The sequence below is a fragment of the Cajanus cajan genome, chromosome 10, assembly GCF_000230855.2.
Source record: "Cajanus cajan strain Asha chromosome 10, NIPB_CcT2T_4, whole genome shotgun sequence".
NCBI lineage: Eukaryota > Viridiplantae > Streptophyta > Magnoliopsida > Fabales > Fabaceae > Cajanus > Cajanus cajan.
This window is the reverse complement of record NC_138526.1, coordinates 16,188,799-16,212,907: the sequence shown is the minus strand read 5'-3', so window position 1 is coordinate 16,212,907 and position 24,109 is coordinate 16,188,799. Positions and strand designations below refer to the sequence as shown.

Genomic DNA, 24,109 nt, shown 5'->3' with positions numbered 1-24,109 from the left:
AAACAATGCAAGTATTTTTTATACTGGTTCGCTCAATTGAAGGGTTCCACTAGATTTTCAATTAAGTACAAATAGTATTATCGACCACTTCTGGCCTGCCAACTTCACTCATCAACGCTAGTATTCTTTAATCAGCCTCTTTAGGCTCGTAATGAGTATTCTCAACCACTCCTGGTTGGCCAACTTCACTCATTGGCTCTAGTATTCTTTAATCAGCCTCTTTAGACTCGCAGTGAGTATTCTCGACCACTCCAGGTCTCAACCACTCCTAGTCCCAAGTATTATCAACCACTTTTGGTTGGCTAATAGCACTAGTATTCTTTATTTAGCCTCTTCAGGCTCTTAGTGAGTATTATCGACCACTCCTAGTCCCAAGTATTCTCAATCACTCCTAGTTGGCTAACTTCACTCATTAGCTCTAGTATTCTTTATTCAGCCTCTTTAGGCTCTCAGTGAGTATTCTTGACCACTCTTGGTCCCGAGTATTCTCAACCACTTCTGGTTGGCTATTAGTACTAGTATTCTTTGTTCAGCCTCTTTAGGCTCTCAATGAGGATTGTTGACCACTCCTTGCCCGCTAACTTCACTTATTAGCGCTAGTATTCTTTATTCAGCCACTTTTGGCTCGTAGTGAGTATTCTTTGATAAGCCTCTCCAAGCTTTCACAAATATTCTTTCGGTAGCCTCTTCAGGCTTTACAAATGTATGATAGATGATTTGGTTTGAGTGTTTGGTTTACTCTCACAGAGAGGATACAAATATTTCTACACTCACTAAGGTATATGTTCCTAAGTTACACTTAGAACTCCTTAGTCTACAGAGATAAATACACTATGGTACGTTTGACTCTATAAGCTCTATCTCTGGTTTCATTACTTTGTGGGCTTGATATCACTCTTTGCCAATGCCAAAGCCAACCTTTTCAGGTTTGAAGTTGTGACATATATATAGTCTTATAAAATTTGCCCGTTACAAGTGTCCGTTGAAGCAGGATGTAGTCGTTCATGACTAGTTCGATCTTCTTATTTAATGCATTAGATCTTGTATTAAATGTTGCTTCCTGTTTATAGACATTGTGTGAAGTCTTCTACGTTTGTTAGCTGCTGTGTCTAACTTTAGCAGAGACCTAAGAACTTTTTGTCCTTTTCCGGTCATCGTAGTTGTAGAGCGTTGTCCTTATCTGAAAAAGTAATGTACTTTTTCTGATACATGCATACTTTTACTTTTGCGTGTTTTTCTTCTTCTTCTTCTCTTCATTTAATCACGCAATCATGTTGAGAGCTTTCGTATGATCATAGACGATGCCTGAGTTGTCCCTTGAGACTTGATTCTTCAAATACTTGTATGGCAATCTTCATCTCCGTTTGATAGTCCATGTGCATCTCAAGTTTTTATCTTCTTCTGAGCATTAGTCATTAATGCTTTGACTTTCTTTGGTCTGGTCAACATTGTAGATGGACAAACTTTGTTTTCGTCTAAAATACTTTTTAGTCTGTGTTGTCCTTTATCTGACATGTAGTTGACTTTCTTCTGTTCTTTGACTAGCCTTCGTCTAAGTTCTTATGCTGCGCTCTAGGTTGTGCTTGACACACCTTCGTCTGATATTTTAACTTATCATCGTCTGGCGCACATTTCTTATTCCATCTGTCATTCAACTTTGTTTACTCTTCGTGTGATCCTTTTGCTGAGGTTTGCCTTGACTCATCTTCGTCTGATATTTGATTTATCTTTGTCTGGTGCACATTTCATATTTCATCTATCATTTAGCTTTGTTTACTCTATCTATCATTTGACTTGTTTTGTCTGATTTTCGTGGTATGCTTTACCTTGACTTATGGATTCGCACTCGTCTATTTTTCTTCTTTCTTTTCTCAGTATTGATGACTTCGTGTGCTCTTCTCATGGGTGTAGACGATATATGATATTCCTCGTTGTGAATAGTGGACCTCAGACACTTTTCAATATTCTTTGTCTGCGTCTGGAATTTAAGTCTTCGTTTGAGAGGTAGACTTTGACTTTTCCTTTCGTTTTTTTTACTCTTTCTTTTCATCTAGTTTGACTTTTTCTTTTCGTTTAGTCAGTTGTGAAGATGGAAAACTTTAGTTCCGTCTAGAACATTTCTTCGTCTTGTATTACCCATCGTCTGATACTTTTGTTCGGACTTCATCCGGTGGTCAACCCACTTTTTGTCTTGTTCTTGATTTGCCCTTGTTTGATACTTGTGTTGGCCTTTCATCTGACTTGAAATGTATCATCTGAAGCTTGATCATTCTCCTTTTTGTACTAGACCATTAGGCTTCATCTGATGTCTGTACTTTCGTCTAACTTGGGTCATGCTTAGTCTTGATGTTTGATCAATTTTCTTCTTGTGCTAGGCTTGGCTTCATTTTATCTTTCCATCTGATGCTTGAAGCTTTTACCTTTTATCTTGGTTCTGGTGTAAGAAGTGACACACACACATACTTTATTCTTCAACTTGCCTGTACTTATGTTTTTCTAAATTACTAACACACTTGTTAGAAATAACAACATGTATTATATTTGTCTCATTCAAAACCTTGCTGGGAATTGCTTCATCTGACTTAACAAAAATCATAATGCAAAAAGTTGAAAATGTCATTATTTTAAATAGACAAAATTGATTTACATATAAAAGACAAAAAAAATTACAAAAAATAAACATTTTATCAAAAAGATTAAAATAAAACAAATAATCAAAAGATAATTTAACCTAATAATTTTTTTACACAAGTTAAAGAAAATAATTTTTTTTAAAAGGATCTGAAGAGAGTGTTGTCTAGGGATGGCAAAAATACTCACACTCATGGATATCTACGGGTAAAATCCGCTACGGATAATAAATGGATAAGCTAATTAGATACCTGCGAATAATAGGGACGAATAATTTTTTACCCGTTTATAAACAGGGCGGGGGCATGTTTGATGATATCGATACCCGCAAGTACCCGTTTAATAATATTTCTTAAATATCCTAATTATCTGATGGAGCTAGGTGAGGAGATTGATGTTCCTCCACTTTGTTCCATGCTTAGGACCGAATCTCTTGAGGTAGACCTTGGATTGAAACTTGAATTCTCCTTGAAGAAATCTTCAATGGAGGTGAAGCCTTAGAAGGAGGTTCGGTTACTTCCTTTTGGATGAAGAAGCTTAAGGAACCTAGGTTAAGGTTTGAGGAACTTTGGAGAGAACTTAGGAAGGAAAGTTCTCCACAGTTTTGAGGAAGACTCTTGATGAGAGAAATCTGATTATTATTTCTCAATTTGCTCAAAAGTGATTACAAGAGTATAGAAAACAAATATATAGGATAAGGTAGCTTGTAGGAGAAGCTAACCTTAACCATGGTTCACTAGGAACCATGGTAAGGTGAACTTAACTCCCATGGTTTTAGCTAGCTTCTAGGAGAAGCTAACCTTGACCATGGTTCACTTAAGAACCATGGTAAGGTTGGCTTAACCTCCCTTAGTTTAGTAGCTTGCAAGGCAAGCTTCAAAACCAAGAGGAGAAGTCTTAGAAATTTCGGCCAAGAGGAAGTCATTTGGGCTAGGCGGCCTTGGTCTCAAAATGGCTCCAAGATTAATTTGAAAATCTTCAATTTGGTTTAGTTAGGTTCATCATATGATGATGAAACCTAGCTAAATCAAATCTATGAAAAATTAGGAGCAAAATGAGTCCAATATGCAAAATTTAGCCTAGGCCCAACTCAGGCCCAATTTCTAAGCACACTCCCTAGCTTTGCTAAATGCACACCCTTTTCCCTACTGAAAAAATACCAAATGAAAGTATGAACTAGGGAGGTTAAATGGAGTTAAACTCTCCAAGTAACCTACCTCAAAATCAATATACAAACACTAGGAAAAAGCAAATAAAGTGCCTCAAAAAAACAAAGGCAAAAATAACCTATACAAGAGACTATTTGAAACTATACAATATATACAAGTAGAACTAGGCTTCTCTTCATGATAGAGAATTCCAAGTGAAGACTACCTTGGGCTTGGCAAGTCCACTAGTCTTTACAAGGTCCAACTCTTCTTGTATTCTTCTAGCCATAGCTCTGGTAACTGGGCCCTTGGCCCATGGTCTATCATCCCCTCCTTCTTGAGAAGGATTTGTCCTCAAATTTGTAGGCTCATCTTCCTCATCATAACCTGCAAAGGGAATAAGATCACTTACATTAAAAGTGTTACTCACTCCATAATCACTAGGAAGATCTAACCTGTAAGCATTATCATTAATTCTTTGGAGGACTTGGAAGGGACCATCTCCTCTTGGATTGAGTTTAGACTTCCTTTGAGAAGGAAACCTTTCCTTTCTCAAGTGAAGCCAAACCCAATCCCCTTCCTCAAAAATGAGGGCTTTCTTTCCCTTGCTTCTATCTAAAGTAGTTCTCTCATTTTGTTGTTGTATTTGAGTTTTAACCTTCTCATGCAATTTCTTAACAAATTCAGCCCTAGATACCCCTTCTTTATGAAAATAATGAGAAGAATCTAGTAGGGGTATTAGGTCTAAAGGAGTAAGAGGGTTAAAACCATATACAACCTCAAAAGGTGAGATTTTGGTAGTCTTATGGACTACCCTGTTATAAGCAAATTCAATGTGGGGCAAGTACTCATCCCAAGACTTATGATTACCCTTAAGGACTGCCCTTAACATTGTAGATAGGGATCTATTAACTACTTCTGTTTGCCCATCAGTTTGTGGGTGACAAGTAGTAGAGAAAAGCAATTTAGTTCCTAGCCTACTCCAAAGAGTTTTCCATAAATGGCTAAGGAACTTAGTATCCCTATCTGAAACAATAGTTTTGGGTAGACCATGAAGTCTAACCACTTCCTTGAAGAAGAGTCTTGCTATGTTGCTTGCATCATCTATTTTGTGGCAAGGTATAAAGTGGGCCATTTTACTAAATCTGTCTACTACCACAAAAATAGAATCCATGCCTCTCTGGGTCTTGGGCAAGCCCAAAATAAAATCCATACTGATATCAACCCATGGAGAGGTAGCAACAGGCAAGGGTGTATAGATGCCATGAGGCATTACTTTAGACTTTGCTTGTAAACAAGCTATACATCTAGAGCAAAACCTCTCAACATCCCTTCTCATATGGGGCCAAAAGAATTTTTCTTTTAGAAAACTTAGAGTCTTTTCAACTCCAAAGTGCCCCATGAGACCACCCTCATGACTTTCTTGAACAAGGAGTTTTCTTATAGATCCTTGGGGTATACAAATTCTTCCCTCTTTATACAAATACCCCTCAGAAATATAGAAACCTCCTTGAGGCTTTGCTAAGCATTGGGTATAATTTTCTTTGAATTCGAGATCATTAGTATACAATTCCTTAATGTGATTAAATCCCAAGATTTGAGATCCAAGGGAGACTAACAAAGTGTGTCTCCTAGAAAGGGCATCAGCCACAACATTATTTTTCCCTTTCTTGTATTTAATCACATATGGGAATTGTTCTAAGAACTCTACCCACTTAGCATTCCTTTTGTTTAGCTTTCCTTGGCCCCTCAAATATTTAAGTGACTCATGGTCACTATGAATGACAAACTCTTTGGGAATAAGGTAATGTTCCCAAGTTTGAAGGGCCCTAACCAAAGCATATAGCTCTTTGTCATAGGTAGGATAGTTAAGGGAGGCACCTTTGAGTTTTTCACTGAAATATGTAATAGGGTGCCCACCCTGTAACAAAACCGCCCCTATACCAACTCCAGAGGCATCACATTCTAACTCAAAAGTTTTTGAAAAATCTGGTAGAGCTAGAAGTGGTGCATGGGTAAGCTTATGCTTCAAGGTTATGAAGGCATTTTCTTGTTTCTCTCCCCATATAAATTCCACATTCTTCTTGACTAGATCATTTAATGGGGAGGCTAGTGTGGAGAAATTAGGAACAAACCTCCTATAGAAGCTTGCCAAACCATGGGAGCTCCTAATATCTCCAACACTTTTAGGAGTGGGCCATTCTTGGATGGCCTTGATTTTCTCGGGGTCCACATGAACCCCTTTTTTACTAATTATAAAACCTAGGAAAACAACACTATCTACACAAAAATTACATTTTTCTAAATTTCCAAAAAGTTGATTTTTCCTAAGAATATCAAAAACTTGCCGTAAGTGTCCTATGTGATCACTTAGGCTCCTACTATATATGAGGATGTCATCAAAATAAACTACAACAAATCTACCTATACAATCCCTAAGGACATGATTCATGAGACGCATGAATGTACTAGGAGCATTGGTGAGCCCAAAGGGCATCACTAACCACTCATATAATCCAAACTTGGTCTTGAAAGCGGTTTTCCATTCATCTCCTTCTTTGATTCTAATTTGATTGTATCCACTTTTAAGATCAACTTTAGAAAATATGATAGCTCCATGAAGCTCATCTAACATGTCATCAAGCCTAGGGATGGGGTGTCTATACTTCACAGTGATGTTGTTGATGGCTCTACTATCACAACACATTCTCCACTTGCCATCTTTCTTTGGAACCAACAACACTGGAACAGCACAAGGACTTAAGCTCTTTCGAACCCAGCCCTTCTCCAACAAATCTTGGACCTGAGACTCTATTTCTTTAGTTTCTTGGGGATTGGTCCTATAGGCAGGCCTATTAGGTAGGCTAGCCCCAGGCACCAAATCAATTTGATGTTCTATTCCTCTAGAAGGAGGAAGGCCCATTGGACCCTCGGGAGGAAATAGATCATCAAATTATTTTAAAAGTGTTTTTACCCCCTTAGGTAAAGTCTCATGTCCACTAGATGTGGCAATGCAAGAAAGAGTTCCTTTACAGAGAAGGATATAAGAGGGTTGTTGAATCAAGAGGGTTTTTTTTGAAAAATTATTTTCTTGAGCAACAACCTCTAGGGAGGGAACTCCTTTTTCCCTAGATTCCTCTCTATCCTTATATTTCACAGACTTTTTTTTTTCTCACTCTTTTCTTTTTTTTTTTAAACCTTTTCTCACTATCTCTTTTTAGTTTCATTTGTGCTTGATCCTCAGCCACCTGTTGAGGAGAAAGAGGATGAAGCACAAATTTTCTTTCCTTATGAGTAAAGGTAATCTCGTTAGTAAGGCCATTGTGCATGGTTTTCTTATCAAATTGCCATGGCCTTCCTAATAAGATGTGACAAGCTTCCATTGGTATTACATCACATAGCACCTCGTCTTCATAATTACCAATAGAAAGCTTAACCTTTACTTGTTGGTCAACTGCCAAGTCACCATCCTCATTAATCCAATGAAGTTGATAAGGTTTAGGATGGGGACTAGTAGTTAAGCCCAATTTCTCAACCAGCCTAGTGCTACAACAATTGCACCATGAGCCACTATCAACAATGAGAGAACATGCACTGTTTGAAACTTTGCATCTAGTATGAAATATGTTCTCTCTTTGTGATAGAGTATCACTAGGTTGGTTGTTGAGGAGTCTCCTAAGCATTAAGAGCTCCCCTTCATAAGGAAAAGTAGACTCTACACCTTCTTCTTGTTCACTTGCTTCTTCCTCACTATTACTAGAGGAAGTAGTAGCCTCATCTTGGCTACTATAAATGTCATGCCCCCTCATGATCATGACCTTCTTTGTGGGGCATTGGGAGGCAATGTGGCCTCTCCCTAAACATTTAAAGCACTTAATATCACTAGTCCTAGAACTAGTGTGTGTAGTGTCCTTTCCCTTTCCCTTATCTTTTTCTGTGGCTAGATTCTTGGAGGGTTCAAAAGTTTTCTTCTTTTCAAAAGTTTTTCCCTCCTTCTTGGAATCTTTCTTTAGAAATGAAGAGTTGGAGCTATTTTTGTAAGATTTCCTCATTCTTTGTTGTTCTACCCTTACACAAAGTTGGACCAAGTCATTTAGGTCCCTGTAGGGTAGTAGCTCCACTTGGTCTCTTATTTCTAAATTAAGACCACTCAAGAATCTAGCTACAGTAGTAGCTTCCTCTTCCCTAATACAAACCCTCATCATTAATAGCTTCATTTGTTGCCTGTACTGTTCTACAGACATGTCTCTTTGTTGGAGCCTTTGGAGCTTATTCATAAGCTCCCTCCCATAGTAGGTGGGAATGTGCCTCCTCCTCATTGCACTTTTAAGATCATTCCAATATTGAATTGGAGGATCATTGTGAAGGCGTCTCTCTCTCTCTAGGGCTGTCCACCAATACATGGCATGCCCTTGGAAGCTAAGGGCAGCCAAAGGTACTTTCCTCTCTTCACTTACCCTTTGGCAAGCAAAGAGTTGCTCAACCTTCATTTCCCAATCTAGATAAGACTCCACATCATCTTTGCCAAAGAATTGTGGGAGGTCAACCTTGACTTCCCTTGGCCTAGTAGTTCTCCTAGGAGTATGTTGGTAGTGATCCCCTTGATTCATGCTTTCATTAGGGGATGTGTATTGGAAATGTGAGCTCCTACTCTTTTTTCTGTTTCTTCATATCTTCTTTCAATTTTTCTTCCTCTTGCCTTAAAATTCTCAATTCTTCCTCTAAATAAGCAAGTTGTCCTTCTCTTTCAATTCTTTCCTTCTCTCTTTGAATGGACTCTTGCTTTTTCCATAGTTTAAGTGATTTGAGCTCTTTAGTGATGTAAGAAAGACTTTTTGGAGAGCCATCACTTTCACTATTGGAGGAATTTTGAGACATTTTAATTCAAGAGAGTTTTCCACACAAAAATAGTTTTTATGAAAAAGATTTTTATGGAGTGCTTTAGACTTGGCACTTGGAGGTCTAAGAGTACAAATTGAACTTTGGAGGGAGGTGAGCTACTAAAGAGCCACTTAATAACCAAGCCTCTTCAAGTAAAAATCTCTAAACCCCCTTGTACTTTTGTCTTGCACAAATCAATTTTCACAAAGATCTTTTCTTAAAGAAAAATAACAAACAAGTGCCTATGTGTACAATTTTATATGATGCTTGAAATCATAAAGAGCAAGAAAACATAAATTGCTTGAAAACTTAAATGACTTAAAACATAAATTGCTTAAAACATAAATGACTTGAAAACATAAACTAGGCGTTGAAAGCAATTAAACCTAAGTGAGAGCTTGAAAGGCACCAAAGACCTTCAAGGACCACTCTCACAAGTACTACACGGAAATTACTATGAAAATTCTTAAGGAGAGATGGAGATACACCAAAGGCACTCCAAGACACTCCTTAATAAAGGCCTTGTACAAAAATTTGGGAAAACAAAAATTACAAGAAAATTGAAATTCAAATTTTCTTCAAATGAAATGTAAATTCACACTCCAAATGAAATGTAAATTTACTCTCAAATGAATTTAGTGGCTGCACTTAAATTCAAAGAAAAAAAATTAGCCACTAATTTAGAACAAATTTAGAGACGGATTTTTGTAAGGAAAACTAGATTTAGTAACCAAAATTTCCGTCACTAAATTTAGTTCTAAATTTTCACAAAAAATTTCACAATTAGTTTCACTCCTTCTTGCTCCAATTCAGCCACCAACTGCAGCCTCACAAGGTGTTTCACTCCTATTAGAAGCAACCTTGATGTTAGTCACTTCTAGGTGTTTCCAAGAGCCTAGCCACCAAGAGAGAACAAACTCCCTAAGCAACCACCAAAGCCTTCAAGTGGATGTCCTTTGCCTTGGCCTCCTACACCTTTTAAGAAGCACTCAACCACCTTCAAGACTGAATATTAGTGCTAAAAACTGAAAAAGAACAATTTAGGAAAGCTACACCAATTGGTAGAAGAGAAATGATACAAGACTAGAAAGAGTTCCACAAAATTGACAAGCAAAAATTAAGGCAAGTTTAGAAAGCTAGCACACAAAAGAATAACCTATGAATGGCACTAGAATGGATTAACAAATCAAAAGCTAAGATTAGAAAACAAAATAAGACTCAAATAATGTGGCTGGATCAACAAAATACTTAGACAAAAATTACCAAAACCGAGAGCACAATTTACTAGAATTTACACTCCTTTGGCTTTTTCTTTTGCTCTTTTCTTTCTTTTTCTTTTGCAAAATATTTTTCACTTGTTTTTCTTTGATTAAACAGGAGTTTAATTGCCTTTTGAACAGGTATAGGTCTCGGTTTTAATGAAAAATTACTGCAGCAAAAATTTTATACAAAACAAAGGTGTTCACATGCATGTTTCTTTTCTAGTGCTTCACAATTTTGTATTATTTTTAGGTCAAATTTTTAAGCACTCATTCTTTTGTTTTTCTCATGCATTTAAGACACTCACACCTCTATTTTGGTTCTGTTTTAAGGCTAAAAAAATTGCACAAAGTTTCAGCCACAACACAAGACTCAAGGAAAACCTAATAGGAAAGTGTTTAACAATTTAATTTGACAAAACTTTTAATATGACATAATAGAAACCTAACTCTAGGAAATTTGCTAGAACTAATAGAAAATTAAGAACTCAAACATGTAAAGCAAAAGCACATATAGGAAGGTTCGGATTTAATAAGAAAATACACAAAAATTTCGGACTCAAGAACACAAAACAAAAATTAGGTTAAAACAAGCTAGTCTAGGATTCAATGACATTCAAAGGACTACACATGACTCTAGACAAAACATATGATTCAAAAACAAAAACATACACTAATTATTGTCAATGTCCAATCACGGACTCATGCTTATAGGAATAGAGAGACTCAAGCAAAAATAAAAGCACAAGCACATGAACCTAAAGCACAAACCGAATTGATTCAAGGAATTAGAAACAAGCAAAAATCATGAATCAATTACTTCACATGTGACATAAGGATCCATCAAAAATTTTAGAAAACATAGATCCATACAGCAAACTCAATTTCAAGACAAAATAAGGAAGGAACAACACGGATTCAATGAAGAAAAAATTAGAACAAAACCTCAAGAGCACTAGGCTCTAGATACCAAAAATGATGGAGCTAGGTGAGGAGATTGATGTTCCTCCACTTTGTTCCATGCTTAGGACCGAATCTCTTGAGGTAGACCTTGTTGAAGATTGAAGAATCTACATCTGGAAGATGTTCCCTAGAAGTTTTAGTTTTGATGTTTTGCTCATGTTGCTTTTTATTTTAAGCCTATGTCAAAAGGATAATGTATTGATTGTTTAAAAGATTAGGCTTGTATGTGTTTGTTTGTTATGTGTTAAAAATTAGTAATTAACATGAAGGTGAAAATATCATAATACTCATTTTTCTTATTTCATTCATTGTTGAGAACATGAAGTATTAATTTACTGAGTGTTTGAGACTTTAAATGAAAACTTGAAAACATCAGAAATTTTCTGAGTTAAGGAATAGATTACCTGAACTGGTAATAGATTACCTGACTCATGTTGAAAAACTGATTGATACTGGAATAATCGATTACCATGTGTGGTAATAGATTACCAAACTGATTCTGATGATTTCAAGAGGAAAAAGGATCGTGTTAATCGATTATCTCTTTAAAGTAATCGATTACCTCTGTTCCAAATGTGAGTTTTGTGTTATTTTGGCATCGTGTTAATCGGTTACCATGTTAGGTAATAGATTAAAACAGGAGCTGAAATAATTAGTTCAGTTATTCTAACTCGTGGTAATAGATTACCATCACAGGTAATAGATTATCTCCGTTATGAATATAACTGAAATAACTGTTTCCTTGCACATGAAAATTGTCTTTAAATAAGATTAAAACTGAAGCTTTTAAAAGAGAATTTTCACACACGGAAAGAAGAGAAATACTTACACGAACAAGAGAGACTTTTTTTTAGAATACACATTACTGCAAAAGAGAAAAAGATTTTCTGAAAAAGAAAGAAAGAACATATCTGCTGAAAATCAACTTTTGGAAAAAGAAGTGTGCAAGATCAATTCAAGAAGATGAAGTTCATATAGAAAATTCATTCTAAACTGGTTTACGTTGTTGAAGATCATATCTACACGAACAGGTGTACTCGTTTCTGATCTTTTGTTATTGTTTGAATGGTTTTAACTCTTGAGATTAGAGAATCTCTAGAAGAGTTGTGTAAAGAGAAATCTTGAGATAGGTTTTTCTCAAGTAGGATATTGTGGGATCAATATTCTTGGGTTATATGTTTCTTGTGGAGTCAAGAAATGGTTTGTTAATCTTGTGGGTGTCAAGATTTGCTTGTTAAATTCATTGATTGGATATTGCTTGTGCAGGGTGCATGTAAAGAATATCAATAGTGGATTTGACTGGATTTAGAGGTGTATCTAAATCTGAAACTGGATGTAGGCCTTTGGATGGCTGAACCAGTATATATCTTGGTGCATGATTTTCTTAACTCTTACACTCTTTACATTCTGTATAAGTTTCTTGATTAATGTTGTATGAAGAAAAACATTATCTGCAGAAACTGAACTTTAAAGATTCTTGGTAATTGATAAATTCAATCTTTACATATCTTGTATTAATTGTGTTATTCAAATCTTGTTGGATAAGCTGTGCATATATAACTCTGAATTACTTTTTATGTTTAAAGGTTTGTTTTAAATCAAGATTTGTTTGGTAAAGATTTAGAAAGCAAACAAGAAAAGGAAAACTAACATAGAATCTATTCAACCCCCCCTTCTAGATTCTAACCGTAGGGACCAACAATTGGTACCAGAGCTGTATCTTGTAAAACATTCAAGACTAGATCTTTAGAAAGGTTAGATGGCTGGTTATCAATTACCGTTTGCTGAAGGTGCTTCTATAAACAGACCCCCATTGTTTTGTGGAGATAACTATCCCTTTTGGAAAGTTAGAATGAAAATTTTCATGGAATCTGTTCATAGAAATATTTGGCAGGCTGTAATCACAGATTACAAAATACCCACTAAGATAGAGGGAGGAAAAGAAATTGAGAAACCATATGATAGCTGGGATCAAAGTGAAATTAGAAGAGCAGAGAATGATGCAAAAGCTTTAAATATCATACATTCTGCACTAAATTCTGATGAATTTTTTAGAATTTCAGCTTGTTCTACAGCAAAGGAAGCTTGGGATTTAATCCAAGTAACACATGAAGGAACTCCAGAAGTGAGAAGAGCTAGAAAGAACACACTCATTCAGGAATATGAAACCTTCAGAATGAATCAAGGTGAAACTGTCATGGATATGCAAAAGAGGTTCATTCACATAATAAATCACCTAAAAGGATTAGGGAAAGACTTCGTGGAAGAAGAAGTAAATGTCAAAATCCTGAAGTCACTAAATAGAAGATGGCAACCAACCGTCACAGCAATTACAGAGTCAAAGAACTTAGCTTAGATGACAAGTGCTGAGTTATTTGGAAAGCTAAGAGAATATGAGATGGATCTGTCAAGGATTGCTGATGAAGAACAAAAAGATAAAAAGGCAAAAGGTCTGGCCTTAAAGGTAAAAGAATCCTCAAGTGATGAAGAGGATAGCAGCAATGAAAGTTCTGAACAAGAAGAATTAAATCTAATGGTGAAGAATTTCAGAAAATTCATGAGAAGGAAGAACAACAATAAGAGATTCTCCAGTCAGAAGAAATCCTTCAAGAAGAATGAAAACTCATCTCCAAAGTTCAAATGTTTTGAATGTGGAAAAGCTGGACACATGAGAGCTGACTGTCCAAGCCTGAAAAAGAATGAGGAGACGAAACAAAAGTTCAGATCAAAGAAAAAGAAAGCATACATAGCATGGGAAGAGAATGCCTCAACAACTTCAAGTGATAGTGATGAGGATCAGGAAGCAAATCTCTGTCTCATGACCAAACATAATTCAGATTATGAGGTATATGATTCTGACTCATCTATTGACTCGTATGATGAATTGCAAAATGCATTTGCTGAACTGTATGCTGAAGCAAAGAAATTAGAAAAATCAAATAATGTTTACAAAAAGAAAATGACACACATGAGAGATAAAATTTCTGATTTAGAGAATGATAACAGGAAACTACTTTCAGATATCTCTAAACTAAAGTCACCATGTGAGAACTGTGAAACATTGTATGCTGCATTAAAAGCAAAGGATAAAGAAAAACAGAATGTTAATGTTATGAAATCCATTAATTCCCACTCATGTAACTATTGTATGAAATCTGGTCATAACTACTACAGATGCATGATAAGGAAATTTGGCATTCCTAGTGGAAAATATAAATGGATTAAGAAATTAGATTATGTACTCACTGATTCTCCAGGACCCAAGATCCATTGGGTACCAAAATCAAATTGAATAACTTGTGTTGCAGGTGTGCTTGAGAGCAAAGCAATCAATGTGGTACTTAGACAGCGGCTGCTCAAGACACATGACAGGAGATAAAAGCAAATTTATCTCATTACAGGAAAAAGAAGGAGGATCTGTAACATATGGAGATAACAACAAAGGCAGAATACTAGGCTCAGGCAGTGTTGGTAACAATTCCAATACTCTCATTGAAAATGTCCTGTATGTAGAAGGTCTCAAATATAACCTGCTTAGTATTAGCCAGCTTTGTGACAAAAATTACAATATCTCTTTTAATAATCAATGCTGTATGGTTTGTGATAAGGAATCAAATGAAGTCCTGCTTATAGGAAAAAGAGTCAATAACATATACATCTTAGACTTAGAGCATTCATCATCCAATTCTTGTCTCACATCACATGATAATATAACATGGTTATGGCATAGACGCATTGCACATATAAATGCAGATCAGTTAAATAGACTTGCATCTAAAGATCTTGTTAGTGGTCTTCCAAAGATCAAGTTCTCTAAACAAGGACTTTGTGATGCATGTCAAAAGGGAAAGCAGACTAGAGCTTCTTTTAAATCAAAGAAAGTTATGTCAACCTCTAGACCGCTGGAACTTTTGCACATGGATCTCTTTGGACCATCAAGAACCAAAAGTCTAGGTGGAAACACTTATGCTTTAGTTCTCATTGATGACTACTCCAGATTCACATGGGTTGCATTTATATCCCATAAAGACAATGCTTTTAAAGCCTTTAGAATCATTTCAAAAAGAATTCAGAATGAAAAGGACTTGAAAATTAAATCTTTGCGAAGTGATCATGGTGGTGAATTTCAAAATGAATCTTTTCAAACTTTTTGTGAAGAAAATGGTATTAATCACAATTTTTCTGTCCCTAGAACTCCTCAACAAAATGGAGTTGTAGAGTGTAATATCCCAAAATTTTATTCAAATGAAAAGAGTTATTTATTATGTGAATAAGTATTTTATTCCCGTATTTTACTATTTACGTATACGTATTTTACTATTTACGTATACGTATTTTACTATTTATGTATACGTATTTTTACTATTTACATATACGTATTTTACTATTCACGTATACGTATATGTGAACAGTAAATGGCTGCTAAGGAAACCACGAGGGAAGCAAGTTTCAATTTTTTAATTAATTTTAATATTTTAATGAATAGTGCATAGTAACTTATAATATTATTTTAATGAATAGTGCATAGTGCATAGTAACTTCAAAATTTCTATAAATAGGGGCCTAAGGTTTTGAAAATTTAGAATTCTAGAGAGAAGGAAATTCTGGAGAAATAGAGAGAGAAAGTAAGAGAGAGAAGGAGAAAGAAAAGGAGGTTCTGCTCCAGTGCCGTGTTTAAAGAGAAAGAGGAAGAGATTCTGCCCTAATTCCGATTCCTTTTTAAGGAAAGAGAAGAGGAGATTCTGCCCAAGTTTTTAGAGAGTTATTGCGCTAGTTCCAACTCCTACTTATCCAGGTAAGGGGGGAGTGGGAAACCTTGCTTGGGGGTGTGGGAATAATTGTTAAATAGTTTGTTTGTTGGATTGGCTCCCAATCTCTTGCTTGCTATTTATTTCTTTGAATATGTATTATTGATGTGATTTGTTTTATATCCTATTTATTTACATATTAGAATCTATTAATCTATTATTTGAATGGAAGGCTAAGCCTCCTAAGTATTTATAAATTTGTAATCTGTTATTTAAATGGAAGGCTGAGCCTCCTTATTATCTTATATTACCTTTTAAGCTTCCTACTTTACTTATAAGATCTTAATATATTATTATTAATAAATATGTAATTGATGTTAAAAAAGAATAAGTTTTAGAATAAAAATACCTATGCGAACTTATGAAGATCTTATTATGACTTGAGTATATGAAGTATATATGAGACCTATGCGGACCTATGAGGATATGACTGTATGAAATATGTACTCATGACTTGTGACCTACGATCCATGAATGGACCGTTGAACTGTTGAACTATTGGACCGTTGGACTATTGGACCGTTGGACTATTGGACTGTTGGATTATTGGACTATTAAAGTTGGATTAATAAAATAAATCATAATTATGAAATATGAATCTTATATGTGTAATATGCTAAATGTTGAGTCTATGAATGTATGACATGCATCATATGCATATATTATTCCAGGTGTGCCGCTGAGGCCGCATACCAGTGATGCTAACAAGGTGTATGATCACCAGTGATAGGTGTGCCTTCGGGACACCAGTGATGTAACATGCTAACGAGGTGTATGAACACCAGTGATAGGTGTACCTTTGGGTCACCAGTGATAAATTCTGAAACTTCCGTATGGCGCCACATGCATACATTAGTGAGTCAAGTCAAGAAAATCATTATACATAAGCATATATGTGAGATTGATTATATATGTGAATTATATTGCGTGTGTGTGTGCTATTTAACTTTTATTTCTATACCTGCAACTAAGTGAGAAGTTTCTCACTCCTCTTGTTATTCTTGTATATGTTTATATTTATGTTGCAGGTAATCTTAATCATGAGGATGTTGGTAATGAAGTCTAGAGGCTTAAGTGGGCATGCTCTGATAGGATGTGACATCGGGCTTAGCTAGGCTTCTTTCTGGGATAATAATGTTTTATTTTCTTTCTTTTGAAATTTAAATATATTTGTATGATACAAAAAAATTATAAATTGATTCCTAACTAGGAGGCACTGCCACCTTTACTGGGATTAATTTATAATCTTTGTTTTATTATGACTTCTTGAGTTTGGTATAAATGTTAATTACGAATGTGCATCTTCTACCTTATGATATTTATTATTTTATATCACTCTAATATACTTTTTAAATATAGTTAATGCTTATTAAGTAATTATGTTGGGGTAGAGGGTGTCACATTTAGTGGTATCAGAGCAGGTCGATTCTATCGGCCGTGAGTTATGTGTCTACTATGTTTATTGATTGTAAATATATTATGTTATAGTTGTCTGTGTTTATTAAAAGTTCTATATATCCAGATTATGGCTGGTAGAAATGATCGTGCGATTGCTGATGCTCTCCAAGCATTAGCCCAAGCAATGAACAACAACAATATGGCTGAAGTTGTTCCTAACTGGTTGGAGCAATTTCAGAAGAATAACCCGCCGACCTTTAAAGGAGGATATGACCCAGATGTTGCAATAAATTGGCTAATGGAGATCGAAAAGATCTTCAATGCTATGGATTGTCCTTTTCCTCAGAAAGTGAGGTTGGCTACCTTTATGTTTACTGCTGATGCCCATTTTTGGTGGGAAGGAGCACTTCAAAGGATAATAGATGGAGGAATGCAATTAAATTGGGAAAACTTCAAAAGAGTTTTTCTTGAGAAATATTTCCCGGATGATGTGAGAAGCCAGAAGGAAGCTGAATTTCTCGAGTTAAAGCAAGGAAATGATACGGTGGCACACTATGCTGAAAAATTTGATGCCTTGGTCCGTTATTGTACCCATTATCATGGTGAGGGTGGCGAACGGGCTAAATGTATTAAATTTGTGAATGGCCTTCGTCCTGAGATAAAAACTGCAATTAATTATCAAGAGATTTATCACTACCCAACGCTTGTCAACAAGAGTAGAATCTATGACCGTGATAATCGTGCACGTTCTGTCTTTTACAAGGGAGTTGGAGGTCCTATTCGTGCAGTGAATTCAAATACTTCTGGTAAGAGTAAGCCTTATTCTGCTTCTACCAGATCTCAGGGAAATATGGCTGCTGCCAATAGAACTAAATCGTCCACTGTGAACACTACTGGTAGTGTTGGAGGGTCTGTGTCTATTTCTTCAGGAAGATGTGGAAAGTGTGGACGGATCGGTCATATTAAATCAGAGTGTCGTGACAAGGAGGTTACTTGCTTCAACTGCAATGGTAAAGGACACATCAGTACTCAATGTCCTGAACCACCAAGAACACGTGTCATTGGATCAGGATCGCAAACCGAACGACCAAAGACTATAGGGAGAGTATTTGCTCTTAGTGGTGTTGAAGCTGCTCGGTCAGAAAATTTGATACAAGGTACTTGTTTCATAGCTGAGACTCCTTTTGTTGTACTATTTGATTCTGGTGCAACTCATTCCTTTATTTCCATCTCTTGTGTCCAAAAACTGAAATTGCCTGTGTCTTTGTTAAATTTTGATTTAGTTGTTGAAACCCCTACTAATGGTCCTGTAACTACATCCCTAGTGTGTTTAAAATGCCCTTTGACAATTTCTGAAAAACAGTTTCTAATTGACTTAATCTGTCTGCCTCTTAGTCAATTAGATGTAATCCTTGGTATGGATTGGCTATCTTCTCACCATGTTCTTTTAAATTGCTTTGATAAATCCATTTCATTTGGTGAATGTAAGAGTACGGAATTTCTTAGTGCTTCTAACATTAAAACTTGTTTAAAGGAAAATGAAAGGGTATACATGATCTTATCTTCATTAACAGTTGAGACTGAGAGTAAGCTAGATGAGATTCCCTTAGTGAGAGAATTTCCTGAAGTATTTCCTAAGGATGTGTCTAGTTTACCACCCGAGAGAGAGATTGAGTTCAGTATAGACTTAGTGCCAGGTACCGCACCCATATCTATAGCACCCTATAGGATGTCTCCTAAAGAGTTAGATGAGCTTAAGAAACAAATAGAGGAACTACAAGAGAAACAATTCATTAGGCCTAGTGTTTCACCTTGGGGAGCGCCTGTTTTATTGGTCAAAAAGAAAGATGGAAGTATGAGATTGTGTGTAGATTATAGACAATTGAATAAGGTGACCATTAAGAATAAGTATCCCTTGCCTAGAATAGATGATCTTATGGATCAACTAGTTGGAGCTTGTGTGTTTAGTAAGATAGATTTGAGATCAGGTTACCATCAAATCCGAGTGAAATCCGAGGATATCCCAAAGACTGCTTTTAGGACTCGTTATGGGCACTATGAGTATTTAGTGATGCCTTTTGGTGTGACTAATGCACCTAGTGTTTTCATGGACTACATGAATAGGATCTTTCACCCTTACTTGGATAGATTTGTAGTGGTCTTCATAGATGATATCCTAGTGTATTCTAAGAATAGGGAGGAGCATGCTGAGCACCTTAGGATCGTTCTTCAAACCCTTAAGGAGAAACAGTTGTATGCTAAATTGGCAAAATGTGAATTTTGGTTGGAGAGTGTAAATTTTCTAGGGCATGTGATATCCAAGGATGGGATAGCTGTAGATCCTTCTAAGGTAGAGGCGGTTCTTGAATGGAAAGCACCTAAGTCAGTTTTTGAGATTAGGAGTTTTCTAGGACTAGCTGGGTATTATAGGAGATTTATAGAGGGTTTTTCTAAATTAGCTTTACCTTTGACCAAATTGACTAGGAAAAACCAACCTTTTGTGTGGGACTCTAAGTGTGAAGAGAGTTTTCAAGAACTTAAGAGAAGACTAACTAGTGCCCCTGTGTTAGTATTACCTGACCCTAGCAAGACTTTTGAGGTATTTTGTGATGCTTCCAAATCAGGTTTAGGTGGAGTACTTATGCAGGAGAGAAGGGTAGTAGCCTATGCGTCTAGACAACTTAAAACCCATGAGCAAAACTATCCTACCCATGATCTCGAGTTAGCTGCAATAGTATTTGTGCTTAAGTTGTGGAGACACTACTTGTTTGGATCTAGATTTGAGGTGTTTAGTGATCATGTATTCCTTAAAGTTACTCCTTGGACAGGAGTGGGCAGAGCACTGAAGTCCCGTAAACTTACTCCACGTTTTATTGGTCCTTATCAAATCCTTAAAAGAATTGGTAAAGTAGCCTATCAAATTGCCTTACCCCCATCTCTTTCAAATCTTCATAATGTCTTTCATGTTTCCCAACTCAGAAAGTATGTCCATGATCCTTCCCATATCATTGAGTCTGACAACATTCAGTTGAAAGATAATCTTACCTATGAAACAGTTCCTTTAAGAATTGATGATACGAGGGTGAAACAACTAAGAGGAAAGGAAATTCCTTTGGTTAAGGTAGTTTGGGGAGGACATTTTGAAGAAAGTGCTACTTGGGAGTTAGAAAGCAAGATGCGTGAAGATTATCCTTTTCTATTTCAGGAAAATTTCGGGGACGAAATTTCTTAAAGGAGGGGAGAAATGTAATATCCCAAAATTTTATTCAAATGAAAAGAGTTATTTATTATGTGAATAAGTATTTTATTCCCGTATTTTACTATTTACGTATACGTATTTTACTATTTACGTATACGTATTTTACTATTTATGTATACGTATTTTTACTATTTACATATACGTATTTTACTATTCACGTATACGTATATGTGAACAGTAAATGGCTGCTAAGGAAACCACGAGGGAAGCAAGTTTCAATTTTTTAATTAATTTTAATATTTTAATGAATAGTGCATAGTAACTTATAATATTATTTTAATGAATAGTGCATAGTGCATAGTAACTTCAAAATTTCTATAAATAGGGGCCTAAGGTTTTGAAAATTTAGAATTCTAGAGAGAAGGAAATTCTGGAGAAATAGAGAGAGAAAGTAAGAGAGAGAAGGAGAAAGAAAAGGAGGTTCTGCTCCAGTGCCGTGTTTAAAGAGAAAGAGGAAGAGATTCTGCCCTAATTCCGATTCCTTTTTAAGGAAAGAGAAGAGGAGATTCTGCCCAAGTTTTTAGAGAGTTATTGCGCTAGTTCCAACTCCTACTTATCCAGGTAAGGGGGGAGTGGGAAACCTTGCTTGGGGGTGTGGGAATAATTGTTAAATAGTTTGTTTGTTGGATTGGCTCCCAATCTCTTGCTTGCTATTTATTTCTTTGAATATGTATTATTGATGTGATTTGTTTTATATCCTATTTATTTACATATTAGAATCTATTAATCTATTATTTGAATGGAAGGCTAAGCCTCCTAAGTATTTATAAATTTGTAATCTGTTATTTAAATGGAAGGCTGAGCCTCCTTATTATCTTATATTACCTTTTAAGCTTCCTACTTTACTTATAAGATCTTAATATATTATTATTAATAAATATGTAATTGATGTTAAAAAAGAATAAGTTTTAGAATAAAAATACCTATGCGAACTTATGAAGATCTTATTATGACTTGAGTATATGAAGTATATATGAGACCTATGCGGACCTATGAGGATATGACTGTATGAAATATGTACTCATGACTTGTGACCTACGATCCATGAATGGACCGTTGAACTGTTGAACTATTGGACCGTTGGACTATTGGACCGTTGGACTATTGGACTGTTGGATTATTGGACTATTAAAGTTGGATTAATAAAATAAATCATAATTATGAAATATGAATCTTATATGTGTAATATGCTAAATGTTGAGTCTATGAATGTATGACATGCATCATATGCATATATTATTCCAGGTGTGCCGCTGAGGCCGCATACCAGTGATGCTAACAAGGTGTATGATCACCAGTGATAGGTGTGCCTTCGGGACACCAGTGATGTAACATGCTAACGAGGTGTATGAACACCAGTGATAGGTGTACCTTTGGGTCACCAGTGATAAATTCTGAAACTTCCGTATGGCGCCACATGCATACATTAGTGAGTCAAGTCAAGAAAATCATTATACATAAGCATATATGTGAGATTGATTATATATGTGAATTATATTGCGTGTGTGTGTGCTATTTAACTTTTATTTCTATACCTGCAACTAAGTGAGAAGTTTCTCACTCCTCTTGTTATTCTTGTATATGTTTATATTTATGTTGTAGGTAATCTTAATCATGAGGATGTTGGTAATGAAGTCTAGAGGCTTAAGTGGGCATGCTCTGATAGGATGTGACATCGGGCTTAGCTAGGCTTCTTTCTGGGATAATAATGTTTTATTTTCTTTCTTTTGAAATTTAAATATATTTGTATGATACAAAAAAATTATAAATTGATTCCTAACTAGGAGGCACTGCCACCTTTACTGGGATTAATTTATAATCTTTGTTTTATTATGACTTCTTGAGTTTGGTATAAATGTTAATTACGAATGTGCATCTTCTACCTTATGATATTTATTATTTTATATCACTCTAATATACTTTTTAAATATAGTTAATGCTTATTAAGTAATTATGTTGGGGTAGAGGGTGTCACATAGAGAGGAAAAATAGATCTCTAATAGAGCTAGCAAGAGCCATGTTAAATGAAAATGATTTACCAAAATACTTTTGGGCTGATGCAGTAAGCACTGCATGCTATGTTCTAAATAGAATCTTGATTAGACCTATGTTAAAGAAAACACCATATGAGCTTTACAAAGGAAGAAAGCCTGACATTTCACATTTTAAAGTGTTTGGCTGTAAGTGTTTTGTTCTGAATAATGGAAAAGACACTCTTGGAAAATTTGATGCTAAGGCTGATGAAGGAGTTTTTATTGGATATTCTGCAATTAGCAAAGCATATAGAGTCTTTAACAAAAGTACCTTATCTGTTGAAGAATCTATACATGTTACTTTTGATGAAACTAACATCCTTGAAAAAGGAAAATCTCTTAATGATGAAGATGAGATAGGTGACAGTATTACACAAGAAGAAGAAAAACTGGAACTACAGCAGAAAACACCATCTGAAGACACATCACTACCCAAAGAATGGAGGAAACCCAAAGATCTATCTCTGGATAACATTCTTGGAGATATAAATAAGGGAGTTTCTACTAGACACTCTTTTAATCTTCTAAGTGATGATATGGCATTTGTTTCTCAAATTGAACCATTATGTGTGGAACATGCATTAAAAGATGAATTTTGGATAATGGCCATGCATGATGAACTGAATCAATTCAAAAGAAATGATGTTTGGATTTTAGTTCCTTTCAATAAGAATATGAATATCATTGGTACAAAATGGGTTTTCAGAAACAAACTAAATGAAGAAGGTGTTATAGTTAAAAATAAAGCTAGATTAGTAGCCAAAGGATACAATCAACAGGAAGGTATAGACTTTGGTGAAACATATGCTCCAGTTGCTAGATTAGAAGCTGTTAGGCTTTTACTTGCATTTGCTTGTGTGTTTGATTTCAAACTATATCAAATGGATGTGAAAAGTGCATTTTTAAATGGTTTAATTGATGAAGAAGTTTATGTAGCTCAACCACCTGGTTTTGTTGACTGCAAATTACCTAAGCATGTTTACAAGCTCAAGAAAGCTTTGTATGGACTGAAACAAGCTCCAAGGAAATGGTATGAAAGGCTGAGTAAGTTTCTACTAACTCATGACTTTCAAAGAGGTAATGTTGATAAAACTCTTTTCATAAAGAGAAAATCAAAAGATATTCTGCTGATTCAGATTTATGTTGATGATATAATATTTGGATCAACTAACCAATCTCTTTGTGGAGAATTTGTTTCCAATATGCAGAAGGAGTTTGATATGTCTATGATGGGAGAATTAAGCTTCTTCCTAGGACTACAAGTCAAACAAATGGAAAATGGAATTTTTCTACATCAAACTAAATATAGCAAAGAACTGTTAAAGAAATTTGATATGGAGAATTGTAAGATATCAAATACTCCTATGTCTACTAATTGTTATCTAGATAGTGATATTGCAGGAAAAGATGTTGAAGAATCAATGTATAGAGGGATCATTGGATCTCTTCTGTATCTAACAGCTAGCAGACCTGACATCATGTACAGTGTATGTGTATGTGCTAGATTCCAATCAAAACCAAAGGAATCACATCTGAAGGCTGTAAAGAAAATACTGAAGTATTTGAAAGGCACAATCAATGTTGGATTGTGGTATCCTAAAGGTACTTCTCCATCTTTAACTGGTTACTCTGACTCCGATTTTGCTGGTTGTAAATTGGATAGGAAAAGTACAAGTGGAACGTGCCACACGTTTGGAGAATGTCTCATATCGTGGCAGAGCAAGAAACA

The 24,109-nt window shown here is 35.5% G+C and overlaps 1 protein-coding gene across 2 annotated transcripts; it reads left to right on the top strand.

The window, feature by feature from the left end:
- The first annotated feature begins 14,775 nt into the window (after positions 1 to 14,775).
- LOC145952708 (uncharacterized) lies at positions 14,776 to 22,234 on the top strand. 2 transcript variants are annotated; one of them, XM_083065651.1, is made up of 3 exons: positions 14,840 to 15,677; positions 17,213 to 18,245; positions 21,950 to 22,234. In XM_083065651.1, exons 2-3 carry the CDS (start codon positions 17,216 to 17,218, stop codon positions 21,985 to 21,987), a joined length of 1,068 nt encoding a protein of 355 aa, XP_082921777.1. In that variant the 5' UTR covers positions 14,840 to 15,677; positions 17,213 to 17,215; the 3' UTR covers positions 21,988 to 22,234. The 2 variants fall into 2 exon arrangements, 1 of the variants encoding a protein (XP_082921777.1); XR_014430228.1 differs by lacking the exons at positions 17,213 to 18,245; positions 21,950 to 22,234 and adding an exon at positions 16,719 to 17,003 and having other exon boundaries at positions 14,776 to 15,677.
- Positions 22,235 to 24,109: the final 1,875 nt, after the last annotated feature.

Bases quoted from the DNA above. Each gene is read 5' to 3' on its own strand.
- LOC145952708 (XM_083065651.1), top strand. From the start codon at position 17,216: ATGGCTGGTAGAAATGATCGTGCGATTGCTGATGCTCTCCAAGCATTA. The intron at 18,246-21,949 runs GTACTTGTTTCA...TTTATGTTGTAG, and splicing joins GTCAGAAAATTTGATACAAG to GTAATCTTAATCATGAGGAT.